At 43.8% G+C, this 17,709-nt stretch overlaps 1 protein-coding gene across 3 annotated transcripts in view; it reads left to right on the plus strand.

Moving 5' to 3' along the window:
- The window catches only part of CCHR3.PART0H8orf88 (chromosome chr3.part0 C8orf88 homolog), a 1,151,988-nt gene that overhangs the window by 459,328 nt on the left and 674,951 nt on the right, over nt 1–17,709 (plus strand). For all 3 annotated transcript variants that reach the window (XM_044065382.1, XM_044065379.1, XM_044065380.1), the window contains exon 3: nt 4,695–4,768. In XM_044065382.1, coding sequence (XP_043921317.1) covers nt 4,695–4,768 — 74 coding nt within the window. The remainder of the gene's footprint in view (nt 1–4,694; nt 4,769–17,709) is intronic.

Genomic DNA, 17,709 nt, shown 5'->3' on the forward strand with positions numbered 1-17,709 from the left:
TCCGTTAGGCCACAAGGTGCTAGGGACGCGGTCCCATCCAGCAAGAATGAAGGCGAGATAGACAACTTAACATATAGAAGTTATGTTCTTACCATAACGTTCCATGTTAGTTGTCTTCTTCTCGCCTTCTTCTTGTGTCCCACCCTCCTTCCCCCTGGCCTGGACAGACCTAGAGGAGTTTTGATTGTGACCTCTCTTTCTACCACCTCTTACTTTAGGTATATGCTGCTGTGCATATTTTCCTGGATCAGGATGTAGGTCACCCTTCTCTTCTCCCTGGTTTATAGAGGTGGACTTTGTTTATAGTTATTCTGTTACTATTATAAGCTGGGCCTAGCTTACAAACGAGATCTGAGGTAACTCACGCCTAGCATTGTGGGATATAAGGGGAGCCTCGAGCCGGTGGAACCAACTCTCGAGCTTTGAGTGGCCGAGTCGGAGCCGAGGTCGGCTCCGAACCCATCCAGCAAGAAGAAGGCGAGAAGAAGACAACTAACATGGAACGTTATGGTAAGAACATAACTTCTATTTCCTCACCCCTCTCTCGAATCACTCCATCTAGCAGCTTGGCTGCTCTGCTTCCCCTTTTAGCCAGGTCTGATTCTCTTACACCGGCAGTTCAGAATATACTAGTGGCTTCTCATAAATCTTCCACTACAAAAACCTACACTAGTAAATGGAAGCGTTTCGTCTTCTGGGCAAATTCACATCATTTGGACCCTGTCATAGCTCCGTTAAACAAGATCTTGGAGTTTTTAACAGAATTGTTCCAGGAAGGAGCTTCTCCTGCCACTTTAAGAGTGCAATTGGCTGCCATTTCCTACTTTCATGTGGAAGAATGTGGGGCACCTGTTATGGCTCACAGACTTTGTAAGGCCTTTTTAAAAGGATCTTTTCATATTAGACCACCAGTTAGAACTCCTACATCACCTTGGAATCTGAACCTTTTACTATCTAAATTGATGTTGCCCCCCTTTGAGCCAGCCTCCGTTTGCCCATTGAAGTATTTATCGTGGAAGACTCTCTTCTTGGTAGCCATTACATCCGCTAGACAAGTGTCTGAGCTTCAGGCTCTTTCTATTAAACACCCTTATTTGATCTTCCACTCTGACAGAGTATCTCTTCGCACTAATCCATCCTTTCTCCCCAAAGTTTGCTCTACCAATAACATTAATCAGTCCATTGAATTACCCACCTTTTTCAAGAATCACTCTAATAAGTTAGAGTATATGTTACACAAATTGGATGTCCATAGACAACTCAGGTTTTATTTGGATAGAACAAAGGATCACAGGAAATCTGATCAACTTTTTGTAGCCTTTGCTGACAGCAGGAAAGGTGTAGCAGTTACTAAACGAACTCTTTCCAAATGGCTAACTGATTGTATTATATACGTTTATGATTCTTCAAATCAATCCTTATCTGTCAAACCTAAAGGACATTCTACAAGATCAGTGTCTACATCCTTGGCTCACGCAGCTCGCCTACCATTAGACACGATTTGTGCAGCTGCTACTTGGGCTAAACCTCATACATTCATCTCTCATTACAAAGTGGACAGGGTTTCTAGGGATAGGGCAACCTTTGGTTCTACTGTGCTCAAGAACGTTCTCCCGTGAGTTCCTCAGGAACATGGAGCTAGGGACACGCTACCCATGTGTAAGAACAAACGGCGAGATTGAACACTCTCACATATAGAAGTTATGTCCTTACCATAACGTTCCATGTGGAGTGTTCATCTCGCCTTTGTTCTTACATTCCCACCCTCCCACCCTCAGGAAGAACGTTCAAATGGATGCCTGGTCTGGAGTATATATAGATGATTTCTTGATTATGTAATTTTTGCCATGAGTGTGCTCTCTCTGGCTTCTGGTTTGCTTGCAAACTAGATCTGAGGTAAAGGCAGAGGGGGATTGTGGGTATTGGGTTGTCTCGAGCTTCTTCTCGATGCAGAGCTTGCAAGCGGCCGACACGGAGCCGAGGATCGGCTCCGAACCATGTGTAAGAACAAAGGCGAGATGAACACTCCACATGGAACGTTATGGTAAGGACATAACTTCTATTTTATCATTACAAACTGGACTTGGCCTCTAGAGGTTGGGCTTCCTTTGGTTCCACAGTCCTCAGGAATGTTTTTCAGTGAACCTCCTGGGATTTAGGTGCTAGGGACGCTGTCCCGTCAGTAATGAATGTATGCGAGATAGGATCACATTACATCTTTTAGTTATGTACTTACCATAACGATAGATGTATGTGATCCATCTTGCCTACATTCTTACGTACCCGCCCTTCTTCCCCCCCCCTACCTGTTGGACTTGGAGGAAACTTGTATTCTGATTCCTCTGAGGATATTATTTTTTCTCTCCTCTTACATATGTATCCTTGTGGCATGGTGTATGTGGGGAAAATCATATTGGGGCAAACAAGATCTGGGTGTTTGGGCGTGATGCATCCTGGGATACAGGGTTAGCCCAGCCAATGAGAGATTCCGTGCTAGTTATAGTGGCCGAGTCGGAGCTGACTCTCGGCTCCGAACCCGTCAGTAATGAATGTAGGCGAGATGGCTCACATACGTCTATCATTATGGTAAGTACATAACTAAAAGTTTAAGGTCCTGCAATAACCTTCCCTTATCTTGCAAACCTTTAAAGAGCTTTGCAGCAGTAGAGCCAGATAGATTCTGGGTGTCCAAGAGAAACTCCAGCTAACATGGTCTTAGGGAGAGATTGTAGCCCAAACTAGGTTTATCTCCTTATAACAGACCATGCTTCAGATGCCTGAAATAGAAGCATCAATGGCATCATAGTTGCCCTTGTAGCGGCAAGCTACCTGTGAAGTAGAAGTCTTAACTTCATAGTCAGGTATGTCAGCCAAAACACCCTCAACTTTAGAAAGACGAGCCTGAACATACCTGGTTAAATGGTTCTGGCAATTTTTCATATTGCCCTTTAAGAAAAGAAAAAAAAAAAAGACTGACTGAAATCCTTCCACTGTTTCTATGGGATCTTTAGCCATGGAAAGCAGAAGGCTAGTATTTTTTCTCCTCCTTGTGAGGAACCTCTGTCCAACAAGCTTTGATGGGTCTGAACCATGTCTTAACTTCAGTAAGGGAACCAGGCAGTTCTTGCCTTACATGTATCTGAGGAATCCTCCTAGGTATTTCTCAGATAATCAGCCATGTGCTCCCCTTCTTGTTTGCAACAGAAGTAGGATCTGCCTCAATGGACGTGCTGATAGCCATCCCTGTATCTGTCCTCCAGTGGGGTCACAGCAGAGGGAGCTGAAGCCTGACGACTCTACAGAAACATCTGGTAGAGGCTGGACAGCACAAGTCTCTAAATGCATCTTTTAAGATTACTTTTTTATAGGAACTTGAATGTCTAGATGGGTGGATTGCAGTTTCCCCAAACTATCAACTTCAGATATTGAGTTTCCAAATACACAAAAGGGATGACAGACTGCTGCATAGTTTATTGGGTACACAAGCCTGACAGATCTCACACTGTGTGACTTGTACTGTGCGCCTAGACAGAAAAAGCACTTTTTGTGTCTGTTTTTATGGGGAATCTGGCTCCCACACAGTCATTTCCCCCTTCTGGATGATGATAATTTTTTTTTAACCAAACAAAAGAATCAAGGAAGAGTGACCAATGGGATACTGTCCTACCTTCGACTGTATAGTTGAGACAGCACGATGAACAACTTACAGACAGATACAAAAAGTAACATTAGGACTGGAGGCAAAGAAATTCTGATTATATGTTCCTTACAACATGGACATAGCACATATATTTGACATGTGGCACTTGGAAGGGCGCAAGGCTTTCATTTGCTGGTCACACGACTGTCCTCGTCAGGATATCCCTTTGGTAAAGAATACTGCAACAGTGATAAGGAAGGACATCTAATAGGCCTTTTAAGGAATTTTATGTCAGCAGGCATACTTACTCTTCCTATTTCCACTTGTGGGTAATTGTTCCTGTTTATTTTAAAGATTACTGCACTTCTGTGTATTTAGTGGTCCTTTGCCATCCTTCCAGAGTTTTTATTTCTGAAACATCTAACAAAAGAACTGAATGTGGGGTATTGCTGTGTCCTTCATACTGAATGGTCGATTGACCAGTATACTTCATAGCTGTATGTTTTACATGGTTTATTTCCTGACTTGCATTTTAAAACATTTAACCTTCTGTAGTAATTCCTTGTAATTTTCTTTGATATTTTAAGCAGATGTTTAACCTTTACTTGGAATATACATGTCACCAGGTAGAATTGCGTATATGCTAAATGCCTGAAGTCATTAGCAAAGATTGAAAAATAAGGGAAGTAAATGTTGGAAAATGTATACTAGTAAGTGATTTTGAATTGTCTAAACAGAAAGTTGATGGTCTTCAGCAAAAGAGCTACAAGGAAACAATTTGATTGAAATGGTCCCTGCTAACGCAGGCTCGTGGAATCCCTTTCTGCAAGATATTGCAACCTTGGAGTTAACTTGCATTTAAGGAGGCTACAGGGTGTGCCCCCATCTACATGGGGATCATCCCCACAGAAATCATTTAATCTTTTGCTGAAGCGCTTTTTGGGTCAGTTGTGTTTGACTAAAGACTCTTGTATCCATATAAAGATATCAGAACTATCTTGTTTCATCAGTAACCATAAATATGTTTTGTGACTGATATATTTCATTTTAACAGAATCTAAAATTTGGGAAGACTGCCAGAAAGATTTCTCACAGAATGAAATGTATTGGCAAGACCATGACAGTTTGGTATGAAATATCATTATTTTTATCATTACTGTTTGTTAGAATAGTTTGCAGCAGTTGAATTTTGGCATATTTTCATTACAGCTTTCAGCAAGTTAAGATGGGTACAGGTTGAATATATTTAGATATTACTTTAAGAAGCTCTTTGCACTGAGTAGCCATTTGGGTGGTACTTCAAGTACCTCATCCATGGTTGGTTCTTTCTGTTGAGCTCTGATTGGAGCATGTGGGCTTCCCCTTAACTGTTGTGGGGTGCTTCTCTTTCAGACAACAGGATGATCCTAACTCTAGAATCCATGGGTCGGTCTTGCCACTTGCATTTTGGCTTACATACTTATGTGTTGGAAGGTCTTTTTTTGATTCCTAAAGAAAAGGAATCGCACTGTAAATATTCTTGGCATCGGGAGATCAGCAACTGGTGCCACAACACAGGAGCTGCATATTTTGTCTTGGTCTGGAATATGACTTGGAGAGGTGCCACAAGTGCCCCACTTTGAATGGAACTGCTGTCCAATTCCACTGAGAAGCTTGCGTCATTTCTGATTTAATATGTGCAGGCTTGCACAGCTGAACCTTCACAACAGACAGAGCAAGGGAAAGTAAAGCATCAAGAGACCATGTCAAATGTAACACCTACTTTCTTTGGTAAGTCTGCCACTTTTGTTCGTAGGAGATTACTAGGCTAATGTCTCAAGAGCCCCTACAAACCTAGACAGTTTTACCCAATTTTCTATTCCTAGGGGAAAGTTAAGGGTCAGCAAGCATGGTTTTGACTGTTTTTACAGACTGCATCCATCCATAAGGAGCATGGGCGCTACCCCAGGAGTGAATTTGCCATTTCTCATCCATCAGTCCAGATTGCACTTAAAGATAGTCTGGGAAGGGCTCTGCTTCACTTGAATAGAAGGTCTGTGCCAGCCTGTGAACCCTCATTGACCATGGTATTCTGCTTTAGTAAATGGACTCGTCTGGTGATGCTGCTTGGGAATGGGAGCTTGACCTGGAATGACTACCTGCCTGTCACCCATCCCAGAAAGGTTTGTGGTTTTCTGTACCTTGTGAAGCTTGGGCCTCTGTGTTTCTATTATGCTGTTTCAAGATCAGAATGTTTTTGGGGATTGTTTCTTTACCTTCCCTTGAAATGAAGCTTCCTCTATGGCAAAGAGTAAACAGACATTCTTTCCTTTTTTTCTCATGCCCTTTGGGTTTTTGGCTATAGTCACTTCAACACTGACTTTGTGTAGCCTATTTATTACAGGATGGAGGGTGGTGTAAGTTTCTTGCAGTACTTTACAACAGTATAAGCTTATGTCTACACAAGACTTGTAGCTTTTCACACACACTCTCTGCAGTGCAGTTTATGCCCTTCCACTGCACTTTTGTGGTCCAGTGGTCTTTTAAAAGCATGTGATCAGCACCTTCCTCAACGTTCAGCAGTTCTACCTTTTCGTTACTTAACTAGTTCATCTCTTTCCCATTTGAGTAATAGCGTGAGGCTGAAACAGGGGTGACTAGAGCTTGGACTATCAAATTTCCTTGGTTGGCTAGTTCTTCTTTTTCTGCAGGTCATCTGGAACTGAGTAATGGTTTGGGTGCTTAGAAGGTGCCCTTGAAGCTTTGGTAGCTGGTTGGCTATTATATCACGTACAGGATTTAACCCCATATAGTGAAGGCTATTGCAGCCATGTCTACTGTTATGGTAATTTTACTGCAAAACTTTACTTTCCTCCCTCCCATGCAATAATAATTTATAGTTGCAAGATTTGCTTTTGCAGTCCCTGCAGAGTTCCCCTTTACCCAGAGAAGGCCAGTGTTTAGAGGATAGAAGTAAAAAAGGGAGCCTGTTATGACAGTCCTTATTTTCCTCCATTTTGAGGATACCATCCTCCAAGGACAGTAAATGTTTAAGCCTTATATTGGACACCCTTTTTCTCATTCTACAGTGCTTGGATTTTGTGTATTATAGACTTATTCATGCTTAGTGTGTTCACACACTTTCTGTTGTATATTTTAGCAGAAAGATGTTGACACGTATTCATTCTTTTTCTTGGGTTGTATTCTTTGAATGCCACATTCTTATTTTCTCTGTGGGGTTCAATACCTTTGAGAATGTTATGGCTTTCTTTTCTCTTGAAAAGCTCTCAAATTTAATACTTATCAGGTACATGCTAATGCACCCAGCTGGCAAGCGTCATCAAACCTGCTTGCCATCAAGAGCAACTCCCTGCCTTCTCCAGTTCCCATGATGGTTTGGGACACATCTTACCCCAGCAAAGTCATTCTGCTTCTGATTTCTACCCACAAGCTCAATATCAGTACAATGTACAGGAGGAAATGGACAGTTGTTTTTTGGCCTTTGATATAGAGCCAGACCAGTATTTTGCTCTAGCTCCTGCAGTTTTTGATTACTTTGCTCAGTAAAATCAGTACAGTTAAGCTTTTATAAAGATGCATACAGTGTCTTTCTTGAGTTGTTTCAGGACTTTATCCTAGGGAACATTTTTTCAGGTCAACCTAGAGTCTGTACCACTTTGGGATCTTTCTTTTTTCTTGGAGATGTTTGCCCTGCCTCCCCTTGTTCTAATTCTTGCAGTAGAAATGAACAATCCCTACCTGATGCTCTTTGACTTGGAACCTGTGAAGTAGCCCGCCCTTTACTCCTAGGGTAGCTATCGGGAACAGTGTTTTTAGTCAATAAATTTCTTGTACTTCTCCCAACAAGGGAGAGTATCCGGTTACAGTGTATAAATGAGCACAGTATCTCTAAATACTAAAAATCCTTGAATGAATCATCACAGGTGTTCCTGCAGTGACGGTACAGTCTGCTTTTCCACTCCTTACCCTGGAGAAGGATGAGCATTATAGCTCCAGGTCTATCTGTTTTTTCTCTCTTGTCTAGTATTTCTGGTTAGCATTCCCAAAACTTCCTTTCCTTCTGGAAGTGAGTTAATTTACTTACAAATGCCGTCATATTCTCTTTGTAGACCTCTAAGGTGAATAGATAACTTGATGTATTCCTTTTTCCATTAGTTTAGCCTTAAAATTGATGGTTGGACAGTAGCAGTGGTATAATTTACTTGCACAGCATTTTTTTCATGTAGGGCTACGATCAGCTATTTCTTTCAGACTTGCATTTTCTTGGGTCGTATCTTAATTTCCACCCAAGTCTGTAATTTTTGGACACTTCCTATAGGTGGAGGAAGATAGGACTGTCCTATCGCATAAAAATTATGTACTAACAACAGATGTGCAGGACCACATACATCTCCTGTGATCCCATCTTCAGTCCCCTCTGTCTAAGTCAAGTTAGTAATCCTGAGGTCCATTTTACATTTTTTTAACCCTAATAAGGCCAACAGAGAATTGGGGGGAGTTCTTCACTCTGCAGGATTATGTGGAAAGGGTCTGGCCAAGTAATCTGGGGAAGTTGCAAGTGCCAATCTGCCTGAATCTTGCCAGCCTGAAGTACTACAGGTAGAAGATTGTTGTGGCACCTTTATGGTATATATATAATTTTCCTTTCTGGTAAATAAATTAGTATTACGGTGTAGTATTTTTAAACACACACTGTATTACTAAAGGTAGACATGTATTTGGCCAAACACTGCATTGTGATTTATTCTTTTAGTTGACCAATATTCAGCAGAGTAGCTGTCATTTGGTATTGTATTAAATGCAGTTAGATTCTTAAATACCATACTGTTTCTAAGCTTTCTCTGTAGACGTGACGATGAAGTTATTTAACCGGTCATCAAAGTAACTCATGAATATCTGTAACATGGACTTTTAACTGTTGCTTAAGGAAACAATTTAGTTTATTTTTTCAATGTTTTTGTTTAATATTGCTCTAGCTTGATGGTGCAAGTTTGTTGATGCTATCTCATGTTACTCAGTGTCTTTGGGAGATGAATACACTCTCAGTAGTGAAAGCTGTGTTTTAGAGGGTGCAACAGTTTACATTAAGGAGTTGAAAAGTTAGAGTTGAGTAGAAAAGTTTCCCTTTCAGGGATTGACAGCTAGAGTGTTCTGTCTAAAGAAAACCAGTGGTGGTCTCTCGTGTGTGCTGAGTGAATACATTTAAGAATTTTATTTTCAGCTCTATGTAGAACATGTGTGGGGTAATCAGATCAATTAACAGTAGACCATATTTTAGTCTGGGTAGTAATATGTTAATAGCTGTTACCTGTTTTTGTTTCTATTGTCATATGAGCTGTTTTGAGAATTTAAGCTGAGTTGGGGGGGGGGTTTCTATGTGGTAATTTGTGTGTGAAATGGAAGGACCTATTTTGAAGTAATACCCCTAGATACTTTAGAAAGGTTAATGTCTGCACCAAGGCTAATCTTTACAGAGTATCTAAAAGAATCCCTGGGATATTTGAGTGTTGAAAGCTAAAGTGTTTTTAGTAACCCAGTTCAAGGTGAGCAGGAATCATTTTGGAGATATGGAGTTAGTTTGGTCCTTAGTAATAACTCTGCTCGCTTCATAAGAAGCACCTACTTTATGGAAGTTGTCAAGGGAGGTCATATATATAAATAAGTGAGAATAGTAAACTGCGAAGTACTGACCCTTGAGTGGCATCCAGAAGAGTTGGTGGTGATTGAGCATGATATAAGTGGTGAACCACTGCATTACATCATTTGAGAAACCACAGAAGCTTAGTTTATGTAGTAATATGGAATTGTATACATGTTTAAATGCTAGCTTTAAATCTAGAAAGAGAACTTCAGTTAAGAGGCATTGCTCCATATTAGATAGACTTTGGTGTATTATACAATACAATGCAGTTATGCTGCTTTTGGGGCAAAACCTGTATTGTATGGGTGTACAAAGATTGTGCTCTTGAATGTGCGCTTAAATTTGTTTGCAGATATTTTTTTCTTATTTTCATCTGTAAATTTCAAGTGAGCAAAGTTAGTGCGCTCTGTGCTAATGGCCATTGGTATGCCTTATGGTAATGTGGAGATCAGGTGAGATTCACATAGCTGTGACATATAGGTTCGTAGATTAGTACTAGGCTAACTGCCCTTGTGAGCCATTTTAAGCCTAGCCAATTATTCCTTGTGAGAATCAAACCCTGCACCTTGTGTTTGTAAGGCAAACACCTTTACCATTAGGCCACTCTCGAATCCTTATATTTTTCCTGTGTGAAAGACAGATGCAATTATTAGGAAGGGGGTCTATGTTAAGTTGTCAATCTCGCCTTCATTCTTGCTTGATGGGTTCGGAGCCGATCCTCGGCTCCGACTCGGCACTTGCTTTAGCTCGAGAACTCCTTTTACCAGCTCGAGGCAGCCCCATATCCCATGATGCAAGGCAGTAAGTACCCAGATCTCGTTTGCCGCTTCGCTTGGGAGGTCTTCTTTTTACCAGCTCCTGGTAAGTTTTTCACTTTTGTGAGTTTTAAGCCCCTTTTTACTAAAAAAACCTTGTTTTGATAGTTTTAAACTTATTTTATTCCCTTTCTGACAGAAATCCCTGTCTCCTTTAATTTTTTGTTAGTGTATCTTAAAAAAACCCTTCCCATCCCCCCCCTGTTAGGGTGTGTATTGGTTTTGTAGAATACCTTTTGGTATTTATTTAAGTTAAATTTGACTGGTGTGTGTGTGTGTTTTTCGGCACCATGTCAAAGGAGAGGGTCTCAGGTTTTAAGAAGTGTGACTCGTGCTGTCAGAAGATGTCTCTGACAGACGGTCACACTTCTTGCCTGTATTGTCTGGGCCCTCTTCACCTGCAGGACTCCTGTGCTATTTGTCACTCCTTCAGCCAGAGAGTCCTGCAGGAGAGACATAACAAACTGGTTCTTAGGGGCCTTCTTAAGCCGGAGGGCTCTCTGGCTAAGTCGGCTCCATCAAAACCAGCAAGAGTTTCCAAGGCCCAGGCTTCTGTTCCTAAGCCTGCGGCCTCGGCTCCGACTCGTACGGAGTCGAGATCGGCTCCGGCTGGAGCCGATTCTGGCTTTACAAAGCACTCGGCACCGATGGCTATCGGTGCCGAACCTATTTTGACCACTTCGATGTCGGCTCCGATCGGCTCCGACACCCATGTGGCACAGGCATCGGTGTCGGCTCCGATCGGCTCCGACACCGTTACTTTGGTGGCTGTGTCGGCTCCGGCTGGAGCCGATTCATCAAGACGTTCTGTCGGCTCCGAGAAGTCGGCTCCGACAGGATCTGTAGTATCGGCTCCGATGGCTCATTCCAGGAAGAGGTCGAGGTCTCCTTCCTTGGAGCCGATACTTCGGCTCCGCCTCTTCTATCGGAACGGAGCCATCGGAGCCGATCTTCAAGGTCATCCAGGTTGTCAGATCATGACCTAGAGAGAGTGGTCAGTAGATTACTCAAGTCACAGGTACTGGCCCAAATGTTACACAGTCCGTCTCAGCAGACGACTGTTAGTCCACACCCCGTTACAGTTCCTCCTTCAACTCTACCCCAGAGTTTGGAGTTGGAGTCTTCGGGCATGGTTACTGCTACGGCTGGAGGACGGATACCCCCTTCTGTTCCTTCAGCCTCTACTCTTATCTCCTCTTCCTTAGAGGGATTCGGTGGTCGGGCTTCCATGGTCTCCTCCGAGGGGGTGAGTGGCATCGGACCGTTGTCCGAGCCCGCTCTTCCCCTTGGAGCCTCGGCCTTGGTGAGCTTGGCTCCGACATCTGCCTCGGAGACTTCCCTTTCGGTGGTCCCGGGAGTTCCTAGCTCTTCGGGGCGGGTTCTCTCGGACCTGCCTGGGAGGGGAGCATTCGAGGTAATGAAGAGTGTACTGGCCACTGGTATCAGTCAGCAGTCTGTTCCCGTAGCTCCTCCCTCTATAGTACCTGTTGACATCTCTGCCACTTCTCTTGCTACAGGACCCAGAGATCCTCCGCCTCAGGTTTCCCCATTGGGAATTTCCCCCTCTTCCGAGGATTCTCCTGATGTTTCGGGAGATCCTCCTAGGAAGAGGACTTGTAAGAGGAAGCATGTAGACTCCCCCGAGTCTGTCACTTGGATACTGACTTTGATGAGTCAGAGGGATCCCTAGATCCCCTCTGAGGATGTCTCCTTCTCAGACATCCTAGAACTTCTGAAACAGAGGGAAACTGGCCCACCAACAATCCCTCTGAGGATGAGTCAGTATACCTAGAGGCGTTTGCATCTCGGCCCTCCACCTCCTGGGTGTCTCCGCCTTTCGACCCCCTTATGCAGGTTATTGCACGAAAGGCGTGGGCAGCTCCTGACTCTGTAGAGCCAGTCCCTAGGTGGCCTTCAAAATTCATCACTGCCCCGAGTGACAAACAATTCCTTACCAAGGGTGTCCCCGCTGATGCCATGGTGGTGGCTGCGGCCACCAAAAGGAACTTGCAGATCCTTCCGTGCCCGTCCATCCTCCTAATAAGGACTCTAGGACCATGGATAGGTACGGCAAGCGGATGTTTTCCTCAGCGACCTTTGCTATGCGTTCGCTGAATTATCTTTGTCACTTCACCAGACTCCAGAGAGATATCCTGAAGGAGCTGGGAGAAGTAGTTCAGGATCCTACAGCTGCAGGGGCTCAAGAAAAGATTGCTTCGCAGCTAGGAACCCTCAATTCCATTGCTAACTCCTCCATGCGGCTAATATCTTATGCTGCGGATGGAGCGAGTAGAGCCGCAGGCACAGGTGTGGCTCTTAGGCGCCAAGCCTGGATGCGACTATGTGATTTTATGGATCCCTTTAAGGCGTCCTTCACAAATTCTCCCTTTGATGGGTCAGCTTTGTTTGGCCCTCAGGTGAAGGAAACCTTGACCAGGTGTGAGCAGGACGGCAAGACTCTTTCTGCTGTTGGAGTCCGTTTTCCACCCCTTCTAGGCCTTATCCCAAAGGACAGAAGGGTGGGAAGATGTGGTTCCGTAAATCCCAAGGAGTCACGCCGGATTCACGTGGTCAGTTTACCCCTAGAGGCAGAGGGGGTAACAACAGACGCCGCTCTAGAGGCAGCGGGGGTCCGAAGAACCAGGGAAACAGGGAGCCTCTCTCTGATAAGCCCTTTCAACATCCCTGAGGTGTTGCCCGGCTGTCCCTCCTTGGAGGCAGTCGGGGGAAGATTATCACTGTACCCAGAAGCCTGGCATTCCCTCACTCAAGACAGATGGGTACAGTCGATCATATCCAAGGGTTACATAATTCCTTTCGAGGAAAGTCCCTTCCCCTCAAGTTCCCTTCCAGATGTACCACCGGTCTAAGGTAAATTGCAGGTTCAGAAATCGCAAACCTATTGCAAAAAAGCGCCATTCAGCAAGTAACAATAGACCATTCAGAGCCGGAATCTACTCAAGGTTCTTTTTGGTCCCCAAAAGACGGGAGACTGGAGACCAATTTTGGATCTCAGCAGACTCAACAAGTCTGTCAGGAAGACAAGATTCGAATGGTCACTCTTCAGTCAATTTTGCCCTTCTTACAGAAGGACAACTGGATGTGCTCAATAGATCTTCAGGATGCGTACTATCACATCAAAATTCACAGACGCTCCAGGAGATTTCTCCGCTTTCGGCTGGGGTCCAGTCACTTCCAGTTCAGAGCCCTGCCCTTTGGTCTCACTACAGCCCCAGAGTGTTCACCAAATGCATGGCAGTGGTCACGGCTCACCTGAGGCGTCAAGGATTCCAGGTGTTTCCGTATCTCGACGACTGGCTCCTGTCAGCCACCACCAGGCATCAGCTTATACAAGCCAGGGATTACACAATAGACCTTTGTTCTCATTTAGGCATCTCAATCAACTTGAAAAGTCATCCTTATCGCCCTGCCAGTCTATTACCTTCATAGGCGCAAACTTAAACACTGTTCGGATGTCAGCTACCCTTACAGAACAAAGAGTTTCAGACATTCAGACTCATGTCAGGATCATTCTGGCCAGCAAGAAAGTACAGGCCAGAATGGTTCTAAAGGTATTAGGTCTCATGGCTGCGGCCATTACTCTTCTTCCCTGGCTCGATTCTACATGCGCCTCCTTCAGTGGATGCTGTTCACACAGTGGTCATACCAGCAACTCCCAATGCGTCACCAGATTCTGGTGACACAGACATGCAAACAACATCTTGCTTGGTGGATCACTTCGTCTCAGCTTCACCAAGGCAGGTGCTTTGTACCCCCGTCCCCGATAGCCACTGTCACCACGGATGCCTCCTGATCGGGTGGGGGTCATTATCAGGGCAGGATGGTTCATGGGACGTGGCAACCGTTCGAGTACCATCTGCACATAAATGTCCTGGAGATGAGAGCAGTGCTTTTAACGTTGCAAGCCCTCAACGACTTTCTTCCCGTAGGGACAATTGCAGTCCACACAGACAACATGTCTGTAGTTTGGTATATCAACAAACAGGGCGGAACCAAGTCCTACCCCTTGTGTCGAGAAGCGCTCAGACTTTGGCAATGGGCGATCTCCTCTCATCGGTTTCTGGTAGCAACGCATATCCCTGGGAAAACCAACATTATAGCGGACAGATTGAGCAGAGCTATCCTCATGCCTCACGAGTGGTCTCTCAAGCAATCTATAGCGGAAGAGATTTTTCTGGAATGGGGTCGTCCATGTTGCGATCTTTTTGCTACACCCAAAACAGCAAATGTCCAGACTTCTTCAGCCTCTTCCCTCTGTCAGGCCATCCCCCCAGAGACGCTCTGACCCAGGATTGGCCCCAGGGACTTCTTTATGCCTTCCCTCCATTTCCTCTGATCCCTCAGGTGATCCAGAAAGCTACCGTTTTGAGAGCCAAATTGATTCTCATTGCCCCTTACTGGCCTCGACAAGTTTGGTTCCCGTTCCTCCATCATCACCTTTTGGTGCAGCCGTGGCATCTGGACCCAGTGCCAGATCTACTGATTCACCAATCCGGTCAGCTGCACCGGTCAATCCCTTCTCTCAACCTCACAGCATGGTTGCTCCACTTCCTTCCTTAGCCAGGCTTCCTTTGATCTCTAACCCAGTTAGAGACATCATTGTAGCTTCACTAAAATCCTCTACCAGGAGGATTTACACAAGCAAATGGAAACGTTTCTCTTATTGGGCTAAGGCCCAAAATATTGATCCTTTTACTGCCCCTGTTCAGGCAGTTCTGGACTTCTTAGCAGAGATTTTTCATGCAGGCTCCTCTTCTTCCACAGTCAGAGTTCAATTGGCTGCTATTTCTAATTTTCATGTCGGGATAGCAGATCATAATATTATGTCCCATAGGCTCTGCAGGGCCTTCTTGAAAGGAATTTTCCTACTAAAGCCTCCAATCAGGAATCCTCCTCCTCAGTGGGATCTAAATTTAGTGCTGACATCCTTGATTCTTCCCCTTCGAGCCAGCTGTTTCTTGTTCCCTGAAATATCTTTCTTGGAAAACTTTATTCCTAGTGGCTATTACATCTGCCAGGAGGGTGTCTGAACTTCATGCTCTTCGGTTCGACCCCTATTTGATTTTCACAAAGACAGAGTATCTTTGAGAACCAATCCATCCTTTTACCTAAGGTCGCTTCAAAGAACAATCTGAATCAATCCATTGATCTCCTGTATTTTTTCCTAACTATTCAGATAGAGCCGAACAAAACTACATTATCTTGGCGTCCACCGTCAGCTTAGATATTATTTGGATAGAACAAAAATTTAGAAAATCTGATCAACTTTTTGTTTCCTATGCGGATAATAAAAAGGCCTTCCTGTTTCTAAAGTGACTTTGTCCAGATGGCTTTCTTCGGTCATCACTGAAATTTATACGATCAGGGGAAAACAGCTGTGCTCAAAACCTAAAGCACATTCAACTAGGAGTTTAGCTACTTCTACAGCTTTTCAAGCTAGACTGCCTTTGGACACTATTTGTGCAGCGGCCACTTGGGCCTCTCCTCACACTTTTGTTTCCCATTACAAATTGGACTTGGCCTCCAGGGACAGAGCCAGTTTTGGCTCTACAGTCCTCAAGAGTTTGTTCCATTGAGCCACCCAGGATAGAGGTGCTAGGGTCGCGGTCCCATCAAGCAAGAATGAAGGCGAGATTGACAACTTAACATTAAGAAGTTATGTACCTACCATAACGTTCCATGTTAGTTGTCTTCTCTCGCCTTCTTTCTTGCGACCCTCCCTCCTTCCCCCTGGCCTGGACAGACCTTGTATAAGAAACTATTATGCTAAAGACCATTCAGACCTGGTCCTTTTTCCATCTGTAAGTTTCTTCTTCCTTTGGGAAGTAATTTATGCTTGGTGTTATTGCCCTTTGTCAACAAACGAGATCTGGGTACTTACTGCCTTGCATCATGGGATATGGGGCTGCCTCGAGCTGGTAAAAGGAGTTCTCGAGCTAAAGCAAGTGCCGAGTCGGAGCCGAGGATCGGCTCCGAACCCATCAAGCAAGAAAGAAGGCGAGAGAAGACAACTAACATGGAACGTTATGGTAGGTACATAACTTCTTATTATAGACCGCTCAATCCAGAGGATCACTGGCTTGTTACAGGTGTTTGCATTGTTAAACACAATGTTTGTATTTAGAAGAAAAAAAAATGCCTGGTACTAAGAAGCATTACGTCAAAGGTATCAGAAGTAATTCCTGAGGAGGTTCTGTACTATTGCTAATGCTTCAAAAGCAAATTAAGACGGGACCTCAATATAAGGACAGTGTCTTAAAAACAAAAAAATGAGAAATGTGATTGTGACAGCATAGTTAAACTAGATTGGGCTTTCTAATGTGTTTTAACACCTTTATTAAGTTATCACTTAAGACATAGTCAAACATACATCAACAGACAGAAAACAAACCTTTTTAACATTTTCCATTTAAATTCAAACTATATCCCATATATTTTCTTTGCTACTATAATTAGTTCAATATTACAAAAAAGTGCTGAATTCCTGCCTCCCCCAGAACATTATTATGCATGCATTTTAACCAGAATTTCCAGTCACTGCTTTGTAATTTGCTCCTTCCCTTTTATAAAGATCCTCTTCCAGTTCAGTTTTCTTTTTTATGATGGTCAATACCTCAAGTACAGTTGGTATAGACTTTGATTTCCATTTTCTAGTAATTGCTTTTAGGCAGCCTGCATAATTGAACTAAGGCCTGGGTGAGGCATCCCAGCTCAAAAGAATTGTTTCCTTAGTTACAGCCATTTGCACACTTAGTATTTCAGATAGAGTACTGTGTAGGGAATTTTTAAAATCTGCCAACTCATTATACTCTCAAAACATGTTCCCAGTCACCTCTTTCATCACACTACCAACATTTGCTATTTGTCTGCTTGGGTATAACAAAACCTATGCAGCAAACGCTTCCAAGCAAAGATGCATAGGTTCATTGGAGGTTACTAGGCTAGTGGCCCCAGAGCCTTTACAAGCCTAGCCATGTTAATCCCAGGTATCCTTTTTCTTTGAGTAATTTGCAGAACGAATTCATGAACAGAGCGGGTCTGTGACCAACACTGGCTACCCCTGTCCATGAAGGACATGGGTGAAGGCGAATTTGCGGTCTCCCATCCAGTTATCTAGGTTACATTTGAGTAGGGTCAGTGAGGAGCTCTGTCCTTTCGTGAATATAGGAAGTCTATTCCAGAGAACTGGCAGTCTCTGGGAGACGTATCTGTTTGTCCAGCATTTTCTGTTTAATGTCACAAGCTAGGTTGAGATCCTTAGAGTGAATAACTCTTGTGCCATTTGACTTGCCGATGTGCAGCATTTCCATTAAGGCAGGGTTGGAGATTATGCTGTAGGCCAGGCACAATTCACCTCTCAGCAACCTAAAAGGCTTTCAATGTATTCCTGTATGTTATGGTTTGGAATCATTGTATTTTTTTAGTGAGAAACCTCTGAAGTGTCTCCAGCTGCTGCAGGTGTCTGGTGAGGTATATGCAAAAGGATGCATTATACTCTGTTAGTGGTCTGATGAGGGTTGAGTACAGTGGAGTTGTAACATTCCCTGACCTGGATGCTATACCTTTGCTTATGAGGTGCGCTATGTAGAAGG

Source organism: Protopterus annectens, chromosome 3.part0, assembly GCF_019279795.1.
Source record: "Protopterus annectens isolate FY-2018-M chromosome 3.part0, PAN1.0, whole genome shotgun sequence".
Lineage (NCBI taxonomy): Eukaryota > Metazoa > Chordata > Ceratodontiformes > Protopteridae > Protopterus > Protopterus annectens.